At 46.4% G+C, this 17,724-nt stretch overlaps 1 protein-coding gene across 1 annotated transcript in view; it reads right to left on the minus strand.

Moving 5' to 3' along the window:
• Positions 1–17,724, minus strand: part of LOC126108416 (zinc finger protein 708-like) — a 139,216-nt gene that overhangs the window by 103,480 nt on the left and 18,012 nt on the right. Inside the window, exons 4-5 of the mRNA XM_049913624.1 lie at positions 1,332–1,424; positions 328–408 (exon numbers count right to left, since the gene is read on the minus strand). Coding sequence (XP_049769581.1) covers positions 328–408; positions 1,332–1,424 — 174 coding nt within the window. The remainder of the gene's footprint in view (positions 1–327; positions 409–1,331; positions 1,425–17,724) is intronic.

The raw sequence follows: 17,724 nt of genomic DNA on the forward strand, positions 1-17,724 counted from the left end.
ACACTATTAGAACTTACACTTCACCTAAATGTGAATTTCACGACCATCACAGACAACCATTATACAACGTAATTGATAACAACAAGGGCTACTGAGAACAGCATTATACCAGCCACTAGTCCCCTTCCACTTCTATTTAAAACAGTCAGAATGTAAGAGGTGATATGAAAGTCAAGTGCAGGAGTACAAGAATACTCTACAATTACAAACAGCAACAAATTCCAGAGAACCGACAATCTGTGACAATTCCACTGCAATGCATCTTTTACTCTACACACTTAACAAAATACTTGAATACATGCAATACATCAGAGATGAAATACTTACAGTATTCTCAGTTATATTTAATTCAGGATCCTCCTTGATAAAATCAGTGGCCAAAGATATTCCCAATGGATCTTCAACAGACTGAAAGAAGAACACAATCTGTGAATTATAACTGCTTGCCATCTTCTGTGTGTATATGACAGCTCTCAATATTCTTTTCTCATTAGTATCATCCAACTTTGCAGAGATTCTTATCAATTGTGAAGAGAGTGTGTCAGAATGCATCAAAATCAGTTCTATTGCCCCTGATTTTGCTATCAGCCATTGTGCAGTACTTATTTGGCATACTTTCACTTTCTATTCCTGTCACATAATCCACTCTGATTTCAGAGGCACTATGGCCTACTCTATCAGATGGTTGTACTCCCATATACAAATTTGATATACGTGTGTGGCAACATTTCAAAATTAAACTCAGATAATATAAAGATGCAAATAATCTTCCAACAGTAAACCCATAAACAAGAGGAATTTTTGGTCATTAATCAAATGAATGTGGCATTCCACACATTATCATCAAAATTACCCAAATTTAATGTTATTTACACAGCTTCTTGCCATATCACCATGTATTTTCAGTGCCTGCTCTTTAGGGAACAATGCAAATTTATGTCATGTGTACTGGAGGAAAATCATAAGGAATTCCACAGCAGGATTTCAGTAATGATGTAAATACTACAGTGAATAGTGACTGGGAACTCCAGAATATACACCCATCACATGTCATAGTTCCACATGTTACAGCACTGTGACACAGAGATGTAACAAGATTAACAATTACTTCCAAGAGGAAGTCTTCCTTGCTCCGTTTACACCAAATATGTACTTAAGGCATTCATTACATAGAATCACAATAAAAAATTAATGCAACAGTAATGGTTCATAAAGATATGCATGTTACAAGTGCTGTTAAAATACTATTGGTAATACCCTACAAATAACACATCTAACTAGAGTTTCTTACTACAATTCCTGCACAATACAGTGCTTGTGTGAAAACTTACATTATGCTCAGATCCAGCAGCACGGTGTTTCAGTTCGGGGTCCTGCTTTACACAAACACTAGGGTCGCCAGCATTTAATGGGTCTTCAAGAAACTGAAAAACCAAGAAAGTGACGTATCAGGGCATCTGTCTCTTGTTCCTACATGGCACAGTCATACAGGAGAAGAGAGGGGGGGGCGAGACAGGGTGGTGGGGGGCGTGGGGGCAGGGAGACAGGGCGTGGGGGGCAGGGAGACAGGGCGTGGGGGGCAGGGAGACAGGGCGTGGGGGGCAGGGAGACAGGGCGTGGGGGGCAGGGAGACAGGGCGTGGGGGGCAGGGAGACAGGGCGTGGGGGGCAGGGAGACAGGGCGTGGGGGGCAGGGAGACAGGGCGTGGGGGGCAGGGAGACAGGGCGTGGGGGGCAGGGAGACAGGGCGTGGGGGGCAGGGAGACAGGGCGTGGGGGGCAGGGAGACAGGGCGTGGGGGGCAGGGAGACAGGGCGTGGGGGGCAGGGAGACAGGGCGTGGGGGGCAGGGAGACAGGGCGTGGGGGCAGGGAGACAGGGCGTGGGGGCAGGGAGACAGGGCGTGGGGGCAGGGAGACAGGGCGTGGGGGCAGGGAGACAGGGCGTGGGGGAGAGGGTGGGGGTAGAGAAGGGGGAGAAAAGGGGACTTTCTTATCAATCTACAGGGTGTTTCAAAATGACCGGTATATTTGAAACGGCAATAAAAACTAAACGAGCAGCGATAGAAATACACCGTTTGTTGCAATATGCTTGGGACAACAGTACATTTTCAGGCGGACAAACTTTCGAAATTACAGTAGTTACAATTTTCAACAACAGATGGCGCTGCAAGTGATGTGAAAGATATCGAAGACAACGCAGTCGGTGGGTGCGCCATTCTGTACGTCGTCTTTCTGCTGTAAGCGTGTGCTGTTCACAACGTGCAAGTGTGCTGTAGACAACATGGTTTATTCCTTAGAACAGAGGATTTTTCTGGTGTTGGAATTCCACCGCCTAGAACACAGTGTTGTTACAACAAGACGAAGTTTTCAACGGAGGTTTAATGTAACCAAAGGACCGAAAAGCGATACAATAAAGGATCTGTTTGAAAAATTTCAACGGACTGGGAACGTGACAGATGAACGTGCTGGAAAAAGCAGTATGACCGCGTACGGCAACCACAGAGGGCAACGCGCAGCTAGTGCAGCAGGTGATCCAACAGCAGCCTCGGGTTTTCGTTCGCCGTGTTGCAGCTGCGGTCCAAATGACGCCAACGTCCACGTATCGTCTCATGCGCCAGAGTTTACACCTCTATCCATACAAAATTCAAATGCGGCAACCCCTCATCGCTGCTACCATTGCTGCACGAGAGACATTCGCTAACGATATAGTGCACAGGATTGATGACGGCGATATGCATGTGGGCAGCATTTGGTTAACTGACGAAGCTTATTTTTACCTGGACGGCTTCGTCATGGGGAACCGAAAAGCCCCATGTTGCAGTCCCATCGTCCCTGCATCCTCAAAAGGTACTGGTCTGGGCCGCCATTTCTTCCAAAGGAATCATTGGCCCATTTTTCAGATCCGAAACGATTACTGCATCACGCTATCTGGACATTCTTCATGAATTTGTGGTGGTGCAAACTGCCTTAGACGACACTGCGAACACCTCGTGGTTTATGCAAGATGGTGCCCGGCCACATCGCACGGCCAACGTCTTTAATTTCCTGAATGAATATTTCGATGATCGTGTGATTGCTTTGGGCTATCCGAAACATACAGGAGGCGGCGTGGATTGGCCTCCCTATTCGCCAGACATGAACCCCTGTGACTTCTTTCTGTGGGGACACTTGAAAGACCAGGTGTACCGCCAGAATCCAGAAACAATTGAACAGCTGAAGCAGTACATCTCATCTGCATGTGAAGCCATTCCGTCAGACACGTTGTCAAAGGTTTCGGGTAATTTCATTCAGAGACTACGCCATATTATTGCTACGCATGGTGGATATGTGGAAAATATCGTACTATAGAGTTTCCCAGACCGCAGCACCATCTGTTGTTGAAAATTGTAACTACTGTAATTTCGAAAGTTTGTCTGCCTGAAAATGTACTGTTGTCCCAAGCATATTGCAACAAACGGTGTATTTCTATCGCTGCTCGTTTAGTTTTTATTGCCGTTTCAAATATACCGGTCATTTTTGAAACACCCTGTATTTACACTAAGTGACATGCGCATAACATATCCAGTCAGCAAAATCTTACAAGACCATATCTTGGGCGTTGGGCAATGGCAAAAGCAAAATTAGATTCAACGTTCATCATAATGATGATTCTATGACATATTACAAAATAACTTTCTATTCCAACACTGGACCATATTACGACTGGCATGAGAGAAGGTTTTGCTGAAGAAAATATTTATCATTTTAAATTCAACATTCTTTTTCCATCACAATTACTGGAACATGATGCTAATGATCTTGCGCATGAACTAAATCAGTGCTTAACCGAACTACTGTATTTTGAAGACGACTCACACTTTGTGATTAAAAATAGACTAATGGGACAGTCTCTTCAATACAAGCAATGAGCATAAATGCTCTTAATGATTGTGTTTTTGTTATGCAAGCATTGTCTCTATATCCTATATCTGACTATTCTACTTTGCACACGCTGTAAAATATATTTGTCTACCTGCATCTATTGCTGCAGTAGAAAGAAGTTTTTCAACACTGCGGTGTACAAAGACATGGCTGAGGTCAACAGTGAAGGAGGATCGACTTAATGGCTTACCTCTGTTGGACACTCACCCTGGCATTCCTTGTCGTGCTGACAATGTAATTAACCAATTTGTCAGGAAGAGTAGGTGCATAGAATTCATCATTTAAAGTACAGGACCACAACTCTAACTTTTTTATATCATGTATATGTGTGTAATCAGTTTAAATAAAACTTTCTTACACTTTCCATATGACTTGATTAGCTTTTATTACAGTAAAAGTAAAGGTAGCTCAAGATATCTTTAGTGAGCCCTCCTTGAGGTTTTTCTGTATCTGCCACTGTCTCATATGAGATATGGTGTAAGTTCTATTGGCCAGCTGTGAACTGAGGCTCATGTGCAACAACAAAATCTGTTGGTTGGGCTCAGAGGACATCCTAGGCTCACTCTTTGGCTGTTAGCTGAAGAGGCAATGAACATTTGTAAATGAGGCAAGAGAACATCTTTTAATTTGTAGAGTCAAGCTGTCGATGAACTACTATCACCTAATTTTGAGCAGAGTTTAAGAGTCAGATCAGACCTTTCATTAGTTTTGTGACCTCCACTACATATTCTCTGGAAAATGGTAGGGTCCCTATGTAGCAACAAGGAGTAAGTTTCAGAGATGTATCCTCACATTTACAAAACTGTAATGCATAGATTCGTGCAGTCTATTACAGAGTTGTCTTTTGTTTGTTTTGAATGGCCAGCAACTGCTTGTCTCATAGGCTCAAACTGCAGTATGTGACACCAGCAGAGCACAGTAGGGGATGCATAATTACCTACTGAAAGGTAAGCATATTTTATTCAAACCAGTAGAAAATACAAGGTATCGGTAGTCAATCACTTAATGCTCCCAGTATGTACTGTTGCCCCTTTCAGACGCATTGATGAAGCTGCACAATGAGTGAGTGTTGACCATAATGGCACAGTGAGAGGAGGAATATCACACTGGCTGAATGTTTGTCCCCAGTGTTGTGGGTTGATCCCAGCAAGCAAAATTATACCATATTGTGACAATTGTTTTTACCCAGAAATGATCACAAACATGGAATGCTGATATTACACATTCATGTCCACAACGCTGGACAAATGATTGCAGTAAGGAAAACATGTTCAGATTGTTGGAACAGGATGTGACGATACATCGACATATGTGAAAGAATGGACACCACATATATAATTAAGGTGACGTCAGCCAACAATCCTTTCAGTGTAGATGCACACCACACTACCTCTTACAGGAACCAGTGTTTCTGTTCTTTTTTTTTTTTTTTTTTTGGTGGGATTTAAGGGCGCTCAACTACTGAGGTCATTAGCGCCCAGTCACAGTTATTAGAGCACGGGGAATCTAGTAAAACTCAAGGGGAGGGGGGACACCAGAAAGGCTTGACAAAGATGAAGATAAAATAAGTAAAAAAGTTAGATGTCTTTGGACAAGCCAGTCAAAGTTATAAAACGCAGAACACGAGCAGCTGCTCGAGTGTCATCAGCTAAAATATCCGGTAAAGTAGATGGCAGGGACAGGACAACACGAGATTGACTAAAGCGGGGACACGACAATAAAACATGGCGCACTGTTAATGCCTGACCACAAGGGCACTGCAGGGCTGGGTCACTGGAGAGCAGGTATCGGTGGCTAAACCGGCAATGCCCAATCCGCAACCTGGTCAGAAGGACCTCCTCTCACCGAGATGGTCGGGAGGAGGTTGTTCAAGCAGTCGGGAGCGGTTTTACTGCTCAGAGCTTGTTTCCTTGGAGGGATGACCAAGCATCCCACCACAATGACACAAGCCTCTTACAAACGTCCCCACGAATGTCAGATGATGGGACACAATGGGAGGCTGGCCGAGGCAGGAGGACTGCAGCCTTGGCCGCAGCATCCGCAGCCTCATTCCCAGGCACTCCTACATGTCCGGGAACCCACAGAAAGCGGACAGGAGAACCATTATCAGCGAAAGAATGGAGGGACTGCTGTATCCGTTGAACCAAGGGATGGACCGGATAGGGAGCTCCAAGGCTCTGAAGAGCACTGAGTGAGTCAGAGCAGAGTACATACGATGAATGGCGGTGGCGGCGGGCATACTGAACGGCCTGATGGAGAGCAAAAAGCTCGGCCGTAAAGCTGGAACATTGGTCGAGGAGACGGTATTTAAAGGTGGCGGCCCCGACAACAAAGGCGCAACTGACACCATCGGCAGTTTTGGAGCCATCGGTGTAAATAAAGGTGTGACCGGCAAGTCGAGCACGAAGTTCGACAAACTGTGAGCAATATACTGCAGCCGGAGTACCCTCCTTTGGGAGTGAGCTGAGGTCGAGATAAATATGAACCGGAGCCTGGAGCCAAGGTGGTGTCGGGCTCTCACCGTCTCTGAAGGTGGTAGGGAGGGCAAAATCCAATTGTCGAAGCAGGCGACGGAAGCGGACTCCGGGGGGCAGCAGGGCAGACACATACAACCTGTACTGACGGTCGAGAGAATCGGCGAAGAAGGACTGGTAAGAGGGGTGGTCGGGCATAGACAACAGCCGGCAGGCATACCGACACAGCAGTACGTCGCGCCGGTAGGTCAATGGTAATTCGGCAGCTTCAGCATAAAGACTCTCGACAGGACTAGTGTAGAAGTTTCCGGTTGCAAGACATAATCCCCGATGGTGGATGGAGTTGAGACGGCGTAAGAGGGATGGCCGAGCAGACGAGTAGACGAAGCTCCCATAACCCAGCTTCGATCGGACTATGGACCGATACAAGCAAAGCAGGACAGTGCGATCCGCTCCCCAAGATGAACCACTAAGAACTCTGAGGACATTAAGGGAACGCGTACAACGGGCTGCCAAATAAGAGACATGCGGAGACCAACACAGTTTCCTGTCCAACGTGAGCCCCAGAAACTTAGTTGTTTCCACAAATGGGAGAACAACGGGACCAAGATGTAAGGATGGCGGAAGGAACGCTTTATATCACCAAAAGTTGATACAAACCGTCTTCTCTTCAGAGAACCGGAAGCCATTTGCCACGCTCCATGAGTATAGGCTGTCTAGACAACGCTGAAGGCAGTGCTCCAGGAGGCATGTTCTCTGGGCACTGCAGTAGATCGCGAAGTCATCGACAAAGAGAGAGCCTGAGACATTAGGTGGAATGCAATCCATAATTGGATTGATCGCGATGGCAAAAAGGGCTACGCTCAAGACGGAGCCCTGAGGCACTCTGTTCTCCTGGAGGAAGACGTCGGACAATACGGAACCCACACATACCCTAAACTTTCGATCCGTTAAAAAGGAATCAATAAAAAGGGGCAGGCGACCGCGTAGGCCCCACCTGTGCATAGTGCGGAGGATACCTCCTCTCCAACAGGTATCATAAGCCTTCTCCAAATCGAAGAACACGGCTACCGTTTGGCGCCGTCGCAAAAAGTTGTTCATGATGAATGTCGACAAGGTCACAAGGTGGTCAACAGCGGAGCGGCGGCGACGAAAGCCGCATTGGACATTGGTAAGTAGCTGTCGAGATTCAAGAATCCAGATTAACCGAGCATTAAGCATGCACTCCATCACCTTACAGACACAGCTTGTAAGAGAAATGGGGCGGTAACTAGAAGGAAGGTGTCTATCCTTCCCGGGTTTGGGTATAGGAACAACGACGGCGTCACGCCAATGCATGGGGACCTGACCTTCATCCAGACGCGATTGTAGGTACCAAGAAGGAAGCTTTTGCCCGCCGGAGAAAGGTGTGCGAGCATCTGAACGTGAATGCCATCTGGCCCCGGAGCAGAGGGCCGGGACAGTGCAAGCGCACGTTCGAGTTCCCGCATAGTAAAGGGGGCATTATAAGTTTCCAGATTCAGCGAATGGAAGGAAGGTCGCCAAGCCTCTTCTGCCTCTTTCCTGGGAAGGAAGGCAGGATGGTAATGGGCGGAGCTTGAAACCTCCGCGAAAAACCGGCCGAAGGCATTGGAGACAGCCACAGGATCAACAAGGACCTCATTACCTGAGGTCAGGCCAGGTACCGAGGAGTGGGCCTTAATGCCTGACAGCCGGCGCAGGCTACCCCAGACGACAGAAGAGGGAGTAAAACTGTTGAAGGAGCTGGTGAAAGAGGCCCAACAAGCTTTTTTGCTGTCTTTGATGACTCTACGGCAATGTGCTCGGAGTCGTTTGTATCCAATACAATTCGCCAACGTAGGATGGCGGCGAAAGGTGCGTAAAGCACGTCGTCTAGCACGGATAGCGTCTCTACAAGCCTCATTCCACCAGGGGACAGAAACGCGACATGAAGAAGAGGCAGTACGAGGAATGGAACGTTCGGCAGCATTGATGATAACAGCCGTGAGGTATTCGACCTGACTGTCACAACTGAGAAATTCGTGGTCCGGAACCGTCGCCAGGGAGGAGTAAAGACCCCAGTCGGCTTTTGGTATGTTCCAGCTAGAAGGACGTGGGGATGGGGTGTGGTGCAGGAGACGAACGACACAGGGGAAGTGGTTGCTCGAATAGGTATCAGAAAGGACATACCACTCGAACCGATGGGCAAGAATGGTAGAACAGATCGAGAGGTCCAAGTGGGAGTAGGTATGAGTAGAGTCCGAGAGGAAAGTTGGGGTGCCAGTATTGAGACAGACAAGATTGAGATGGTTGAAGACATCCGCCAAGAGTGAGCCTCTTTGACAGGATGCAGGAGAGCCCCAAAGGGGATGATGAGCATTGAAGTCACCGAACAATAAATACGGCGGAGGAAGCTGAACAATCAGGTGCAGCATGTCAGCCCGACTAACTGCGGATGACGGTGGAGTGTAGATGGTACAAACGGAAAAAGTAAAAGCAGAAAGAGTAATACGGACAGCTATTGCTTGGAGTGGGATGGTCAATGGGATGGGATGGTAATAGACATCGTCCCGAACTAGCAACATGACCCCACCATGAGCTGGGATACCGTCCACAGGGGTGAGGTCATACCGCTCTGAGCTATAGTGGGCAAAGGCAATACGGTCAGTCGGGCGCAACTTGGTTTCCTGGAGACCAAGGACGAGCGGACAGTGCAGGCGGAGGAGCAGTTGTAATTCCTCCCGATTAGAGCGAATACCTCTTATGTTCCAATGTAACAAGGCCATCGCTAGTCAAAGAAGAGGGGGAACGAGACGGGGGAAGAGCTGGTCACCTCGACGGCCGCGGAGGGCCAGGTTTCGAGGGAACAATGCTACAACCGGCGGGAGGCGGATCCTGTTCCATCGACTCGTCGCCAGCTGCGGCTGCTGTCCCTGGTGGTGTAGGAGGGGCAGCATCATTTGCCGACGAGAGGCCAGCTGAGCGCCTGGCAGCAGAGCGTCCTGGCGAAACTGAGGACGGCCGGGAGCAGCGACTCACGGATGGAGCGTCAGATGAAACGCGCCGGTGTGGAGAGGGGGAGAGAGAGACTTCTTCTTGGAGGCCTTCTTGGAAGTCCGAGGAGGCACAGGGATGGTGGGCTGGACCCGAAGAAGGTCTTCACGCACGGGGTCCGTTTTGGAACGCTGGACCTCGGAAGCTGGGGTCGCGAACATTTCCCCAATGGATGCCTGAGAAGAGGATTGCTTCTCAGGCGGCGGGGGGGGGGGGAGGAGGAGGAGGAGGAGGAGGAGGAGGAGGAGGAGGAGGAGGAAGGGTGGCCCCTGGGGCAGAGGGGGCGGGGGCCACGGGGGAGAAGGATTTGGAAGGGAGGGATTTGGGAGGCGGAGGCAGAGACCCCGGATGGGGGGAGGAGGCAGAGGGGGGACAGGATAGGGATGAGGATACCGCAGAAGGAGTGGACGCAACTGAGGCAAACGAAGCGGTCAACGGCACGGGATGGAGGCAGTCATACTTCTTCCTGGCCTCAGAATAAGAGAGACGATCCAAAGTTTTGAGTTCTTGTATCTTCTTCTCCTTCTGATATGCGGGGCAGTCTGAGGATCTAGGCGAGTGGATGCCAGGACAATTAACGCACCGAGGTGGTGGGGTGCATGTATGTTCCTCACGAAGAGGACGTCCACAATCGCCACAAAGGGGCTCAGCCTCACACTGTGACGACATGTGCCCAAAGCGCAAACAGTGAAAGCAGCGCATAGGAGGCGGGACGTAAGGTCGCACGTCGCACCGGTAGCACATCACCTTTACCTTCTCTGGGAGAACGTCCCCCTCGAAGGCGAGGATAAAGGCCCCAGTGTCGATGCGACGGTCTTTGGGGCCGCGCTGGACTCGCCGGACGAAATGCACGCCTCGGTGCTCCAGGTTGGCCCTGAGCTCCTCATCAGATTGCAGCAGGAGGTCCCGATGAAAAATAACCCCCTGCATCCTATTTAGTGCTAGATGCGGGACAATGGACACTGGGATGTCCCCGAGGCGGTCGCACGCCTGGAGCGCCGCCGACTGAGTGGCGGAGGTGGTCTTTATAAGAACGGACCCCGAACGCATCTTGCTGAGAGCCTCGATTTCCCCGAAGATGTCTTCAATGTGCTGAACAAAGAACATGGGCTTGGAGGCGGCGAACGTCCCCCCATCGGTTCGAGAGCAGACCAAATAGCAGGGGAAGTACTTCGCCCCAAGCCGGCGGGCCTGTCCCTCCTCCCAGGGAGTGGCCAAGGAGGAAATGGCAGGAGAACCAGAACTAGAGACAGTACCTTTTCTTTTGAAAGACTCAGCCACAGAGCGACCTGATATGTGTTGACGTTTCATCTGCGAAACGTCAGCCCCGATACCACCCACTCCGACCAGGGGCTCTCCCCACGGGTACCACCCAGCCTCAGCAAGGGCCACCTGGCAGGATGACCATTGCCGGGAGTCCTGATGCCCCAATGAGACGGGCATCTACTCCTTGCCCGACGTGGGGAGGGTGCAGCTCAGGTATCGGCAGTAAGATCCCTGTGTTGTCAGGGGGCTACAACCTAGAGGGTACATGACGACCCCACCACAACGGGCTGGCTACCATGCTGGATTTCGGGTGCCATGGAAAGTCCATCAGGATCGTAGGTGCAGATGGGGACGCACTATGGGCATAACTCGTACAACCCATCAGGCGTTTAGGCCCAATTTGATGAATAGTGGGTACGGTTACAACGCCAGTACAATGCTGAGTGCCAAGGTCTTAGTGCACTGAGGACCAGTGGTACACCACGTAAGGCGTCCTTCCCCAAAAGGCTCGTACTTCTGTAGAATTTTGAAAAAAGGAGGTCAAACCCCAAGGGGGACATCACATGGAATGCCGAAACGGTTGAAACTCCTTTTAGTCGCCTCTTACGACAGGCAGGAATACCTCGGGCCTATTCTTACCCCGGACCCGCAGGGGGACAGGAACCAGTGAGACACCATGTGTAAGGAGGATCATGAGCATGAGCACTGCATCAGTGGTGAGTAAGTTCGGAATTTGGGTCTGACAGGAAGCATGCTAGAGTAGTCCATGCAGATGTGATGACCACTGTGTCCAGATGGCATAGTCGTCACTACAACTGCCCAGTCCACATGAGACTTGGGTTCTATTCCTGGTCCAGCACAAATTTTCAACCATCCCCATTGATGTAAATTAATGCCCACAGACAACTAATGCCTCTACTTCCTTTGTCTCTGAGTCATTGTGGCTGCAGGATCAAAATGCTGTCTATCTCCTTGGACATGTCCAAAAGAACAGACAATGCACGCATATTTGACATGTTGAGATTACATATGAATAAAAATTTATTTTGCAGTGATAGTGATTCCTTACATTTCTGTTTAACCAAAAATATGTAACTTTACCTCGGGCTAACTTTCATGACCTTTTTTAGTCAACAATCCCTGCTCCTTGAATGTAGGATTATTGAGCAGCCAAATTCTGCCTGAAATAACACCCATAGCACTCACAATCAATTAGCATGTATGCATTAGGTTACTGTTACTTGAAACAAAGGTGAAGCCCGTACATTATTTGACTGCTAACAATACCCAGATTTAATCAGGGTTGTTTCAGAATCAAGTTACATATGAAGGGCTTATTTCAATAGTGGTACAAGTCCATTTTTGTTCATCTTGAAATACAGAGTCCTAAAGTTAAATGAGTGCTGAAAAATCTGCAGTTGAGATACCACAAATATATTCAAGCATATGGCTTCTTGCTAGACACGAACCATTCTTTCTCTTTGTTTGGATCATTAAATTCAGAGCATTATAGGCAGAAAAGTGGAGGTAATGGACTTGTACCACTATTGAAAAAGCCCTTCATATGTAGCTCTCCCTCTCGCTCTCGTTTTATGATTACATTCCTTCCATGCTTTTGTAGTAAAGAGGCGCAATCCCATATTTTAGTAACTTTAAAGTGTATTCATGGCCTGTTGCACAGATCTTAATTCTTTTGAATGAAAAGCTACACAGTGCAATAATGCATTAGCCTCCACTGGTGAAACATCAGAACAATAGCAAGCTACATATGTAGCTTTCTCTGTCTGTTTTACTGTTAATTCTTGAATAGTAGTACTGGAATGGAATCAATGTGTGCACACTGTGTGCAGATGGAGGAGCTGGACTCAGTTCACCAACAGCTGAGGATGCGTTTTGCCATATTCAGCAGCATTCAGGCTGCTGCCTATTGTAGTAGTGGGGGCCGAGAATCTGGCTCATCACATAGGATGCCTTAAGGTGCCACCTATTTTGCCCACTGGCTCTGTTGTCAAGACACCTTGTGGTGTACCCAATGTGGCTGAGTTGTCCTCACCAAATGGTGAGGGATGGGTCATTACAGTTAGCGCTGTTTGAGGCAGAGAGTGATGTGGAGGCTGCCTCACCCATTGACCCTGTGAGTGGACTGGCAGGTGTTCATTCATCAGGGTCACACAGGCCCAAGTGGACAGAAGTTTTCTAGTTAATCAGGACCTCCAACGTCAAACGCATTATGGAGCTCCTTAGGGAAATGGCATCCAGGACTGGAAATGAATCCTATGTGCACTGAATATGTCTGCCATGGAGCCTCATCTGAGATGTGGAAAATGTCCTACCTGTGGCTACGAAAAACACAGGGTGTGGCTGTCTACAAGTTGTGGCTGATGTTGGTGCCAATGATACCCATCGTTTGGGTTCTGAGGCCACCTTCAGTTTATATTGAGAGGTAGCTCAAATGGTGAAGAGCCCCTGTGTCACACATGAGTGCATGCAGCACACACAGTTTGTATCAGCATTCCCAGAATTGATTCAAGTCTTTTGGTTTGGTGTGAGTGGAGGGTCTCAACCAAAGGCTTCATTGATTCTCTGACTGCCCAAACTGCAGACTGCTGGAAATGCATTATGAGGTGGAGAATTGTAGAAATACTTGATGGGTCAGTGGTGCACTACACAAAGCAAGTTTTTTTGGGCTAGGCAGTTGTTTGAGGTCCTCTGATGAATGCACGCTAGTCAGACTGCATACAAAGTAAAGACCATACTGCCATCAACATGTTAACAGTAAATTCTTGATGTATTTGTAGTTCCTGAATGTAATGCCCTCCAAGAAAGCTGTTATGTTCAAGATACGTTTGGACCAAAGCTGGCTGAAACATTGAGCAGAAACCCTTGAAATATTTAGCAAGCCATGGAATGTACACTGAAGAGACAGATGACACACCTGTGGGATGGTAGCATCAGAAGAGTGGAGGGGAGACGAAGGGCAAGAATGAATATGGGTGAAATTTGTGCAATAAATGAAAGCGCATGCTATTGGTGGTAACCCCCAAACAGTAGTGAAAGTAGGATTCTCAGACTCAATAACATTCTTATATTGCCAACATATGTAACTATACTTAAAATACTTTTTGCCACAAATAAGTAGGCAGTTATGCAAACATTCATTTTCATTCCATATGTTTTGTGGATTAGCTTTGACTGTTGGACACCATCACAAGAGAAGGTACTTGTATAGTTTACAATGTGGTAATGGCAGGTACATCACATCTATCCATTTGTACCATTCAGTTATAATGTATCTTACTGTTTTCACATAATTTAAGGCATAAAGTAATGACTAACTGCATAGCAGAAGTACTAAGTCATTGAAAGGCACATCAACTTTGCTAGCTTTCCCACAGATACTGCTTCAGAACTATGGTCTCATTTTACAGGCTGATTACATTGTGGCAGCACTGTGGAGAAGCAGACTAAACAGTTTCACATGACCAGTAATTATGGGATCCATTTCCATTCTTGCCGATGAATTGATTTTTTTTCAAGAGCCATCATACAGGATCACAAAATCATTCAAGAAGATTTTTGCACCAACTAGGTATGTCTGTAGTTTTGCACATATTTACTGCGACTTTTCTTACAAACTGGAATGACCTTTGCCTGTTTCTATACATGTGCAAACCACTGTTCCATAAATGAACAATTCGGATGGCAGAAAGGTGTCAGTTCAGCACTGCTTTTTGTGTAACTGAATCTGCTAACTACACTTTATGGTCACGTGACCTCTGGTGTGTTCATCATCTACTTTTGGACTGCATTCCATATGGAATTATAAGGATTATAGCTCTGGACTTTACTGCTAAATGATTCTACCTTTTTCTAGTACTTGGTGGCTCAATGGGTAATTGTGACACTACAAATCCAAAGGTCCTTGATCACTGAACAGCAGGTACTTTGTAACTAGTTGGGTAAATCAGTTCAGATGTGAAAAGAGGGTAACAGCACATGGTAGTCAGTAGGACTGTGTGTACTAAAGAACTACTGTGTTTAAAACCTCCAGGCTGATGACAGCTTTACCTCTAGTTTATTTTTATGTTTACCTTTCTGTCATGTATTCTCTTCATGACACAAGCAGATGGCTGATCCTTGGCTCTGTCACATACGCCAGTTAACAACTTATTAGCCTCACAAATGGGCTTTCCAAACTTTTAAAGCTTGAGAATGCATTTCACATGGAATCTGCAGCTTGATTATCTTCTTTCTGGCTTCAGTGAATGTACATTTGCATTAAAACTGTGCAAGCCACTGTGCATCGTGGATGGCATCTATTACCACAGCAACAACAATTACTACTACTAGGCACTTCTATGGTGTTCTATATGTAGTGCCCCTTACAAATGAACCACAGTTTCCCAAATACAAAAAAAGTTGATCATTCCCCATCCTACTACCATCCTTATGTGCTTGTTCCACTTCATATCACTTTGCAATGTTATGGCTCAAATGGCTCTGAGCACTATGGGACTTAATTTCTGAGGTCATCAGTCCCCTAGAACTTAGAACTACTTAAACCTAACTAACCCAAGGACATCACACACATCCATGCCCACGGCAGGATTCGAACCTGCAACTGTAGCGGTGGCACAGTTCCAGACTGTAGTGCCTAGAACCACTTGGCCATTCCGGCCGGCCCCTGCAATGTTATACCTAAACATTTTATTGACCAGACTGTCAATCTGTAGAGTACTGATGTTGTATACAACATTATGGGATTGTTTTTCCTACTCATCTACAGTTACTTGAATATTTCTGCATCTGCCATTCATCACACCACATAAAAAGTTTGTCCAAGTCATTTTGTATCCTCGTAGTCACTTAGTGATGATCCTTCCCCACACACAATGCCATTAGCAAACGGGCACAGAATGCTGCTCATCAGATCACTTCATATATAGATATGGCACCATTCTCTGTGGCGCTATTGATGATACTCTTGTCTCTGAAAAAACATTTGCTGTTGAGATCAAAGTACTGGCCTCTGTTACTTGAGAGGTCCTTGCACCATTCATATATCGGGGAACCTATTCCATATGCTCATACCTCTATTTACAGTATGCAGTGGTGCACTGTTCAAATGCTTTCTGCAAATATAGGACTGTGGAATCTAGCCTGTTGCCCATCATCCATGGTTCGCAGTATGTAATTTGATAGAAGACCAAGATGAGTATTGCGCAAAATCAATGCTGATTTGGGGATAAAAACTTTTCTGTCTTAAAGAAATTAATTATATTTGAACTGAGGATATGTTCAGGAACTCTGGAGCAAGTAAGGGTTATGATATTGGTCTGCAATTTTGCAGGTACATTCTTTTACCATTCTTACATACAAAAGCCACCTGAACTTTTTCCCAGCTACCTGGGTTTTTGCATTAGGTGAGAGATTTGCAATAAATGCAAGCTAAGTAAGAGACCAATGCTGTAGAGTACTCTCTGGACAAATCATTTGTGATTCCGTTTGGACATGGCAACTATTTTGTTTTCAACTCTTCCAGTTGCTTCTCTACTCCAGGGATCCTATTACTATGTTCCTGATACAGAAGTCAGTGTGACAGTGAAACAACAATATGTTGGTATGATCCTCCTGCACAAACTTGATAACTAAATACAGAGAGGGGTTAGTGACCACCTTCTGCTTTCCTCCAAAGCCACACCAGACTGGTCAATGACTGCCTGGATAGAAGTCTTTGACCAGAAATGTCTCATGTTCTCTGTAAAATCTGTTGCTCATGTATGATGGTGGTAGTTGTATGCTTCACAAATAGATCTTTTTACAGACAGAAGAATTTCCATTAGTACTTGCCAGTCACCACTGTGCATACTTTTTTGAACTGAGAGTACAACAGTCTGCTTCCTCAGTGTTTTCCGATTCTGACATTAAACACCAGTGGGTCTTTTCTGTCTGTAATCCAGTTACTCACCACATACTTATTCAGTATGTGATTTACAGTCCATTTAGCGTTTATCCATCTTCCTCTATGTAAATCACATTGGAAGTAAATGACATTCTCATTGTTTAAATGGGATGCTAACAACTACTTACCTGCTTTTTTCTAGCAAATATATTCACCTAGCCCTCTTAAAGGATTCATTAACTTCATTTACCATCCAGAATGAGATTTTCACTCTGCAGCGGAGTGTGCACTGATATAAAACTTCCTGGCAGATTAAAACTGTGTGCCGGACCGAGACTCAAACTCAGGACCTTTGCCTTTCGTGGGCAAGTGCTCTACCATCTGAACTACCCAAGCACCACTCACGCCCCGTCCTCACAGCTTTACTTCTGCCAGTACTTCGTCTCCTACCTTCCAAGCTTTACAGAAGCTCTCCTGCAAACCTTGCAGAAGTAAAGCTGCGAGGACGGGGCATGAGTCGTGCTTGGGTAGCTCAGATGGTAGAGTACTTACCCTTGAAAGGCAAAGGTCACGAGTTCAAGTCTCAGTCCGGCACACAGTTTTAATCAGCCAGGAAGTTTCATTTACCACTGTTGCTGTGCTGGCATCATGATCACTAGCCCCTCTCTGTACTAATACCATCTGTAAGGACAAGCCTGTTTATAGTTGGAGTGTTTCAACTATTTCAATTTTGTGTGGGCTGTTAAACTAGCAGCTTACAACAGCTTTCAGAAAACTGTTCTAAAGTACTTCACAAGACTGCCTGTCCATGCCACTTGCAATGTATGCACAGACATCTTAGTCTCTACTCAGTAGGTCAGGATCACCTACTTTTTCTGCACTACTTTGTGTAGATTTTTCTTGAATGATTCTTTAACTGTCACAGCAGTATCACATGGCAAATAAAAACATCCTATGCTGGAGTTCACATACACGGAACCATTAAGGGAACTACTCATTAAAACAGGAAATCATAGCTTGAGTCTTAGGACTTGGTACCAATTTTCATATAACTTCATCAATGCTATCTCATTTAATTTTTATTTGTACTTATAATGTAAAGAAGCAA

Source organism: Schistocerca cancellata, chromosome 11 (assembly GCF_023864275.1).
Source record: "Schistocerca cancellata isolate TAMUIC-IGC-003103 chromosome 11, iqSchCanc2.1, whole genome shotgun sequence".
NCBI classification, from domain to species: domain Eukaryota; kingdom Metazoa; phylum Arthropoda; class Insecta; order Orthoptera; family Acrididae; genus Schistocerca; species Schistocerca cancellata.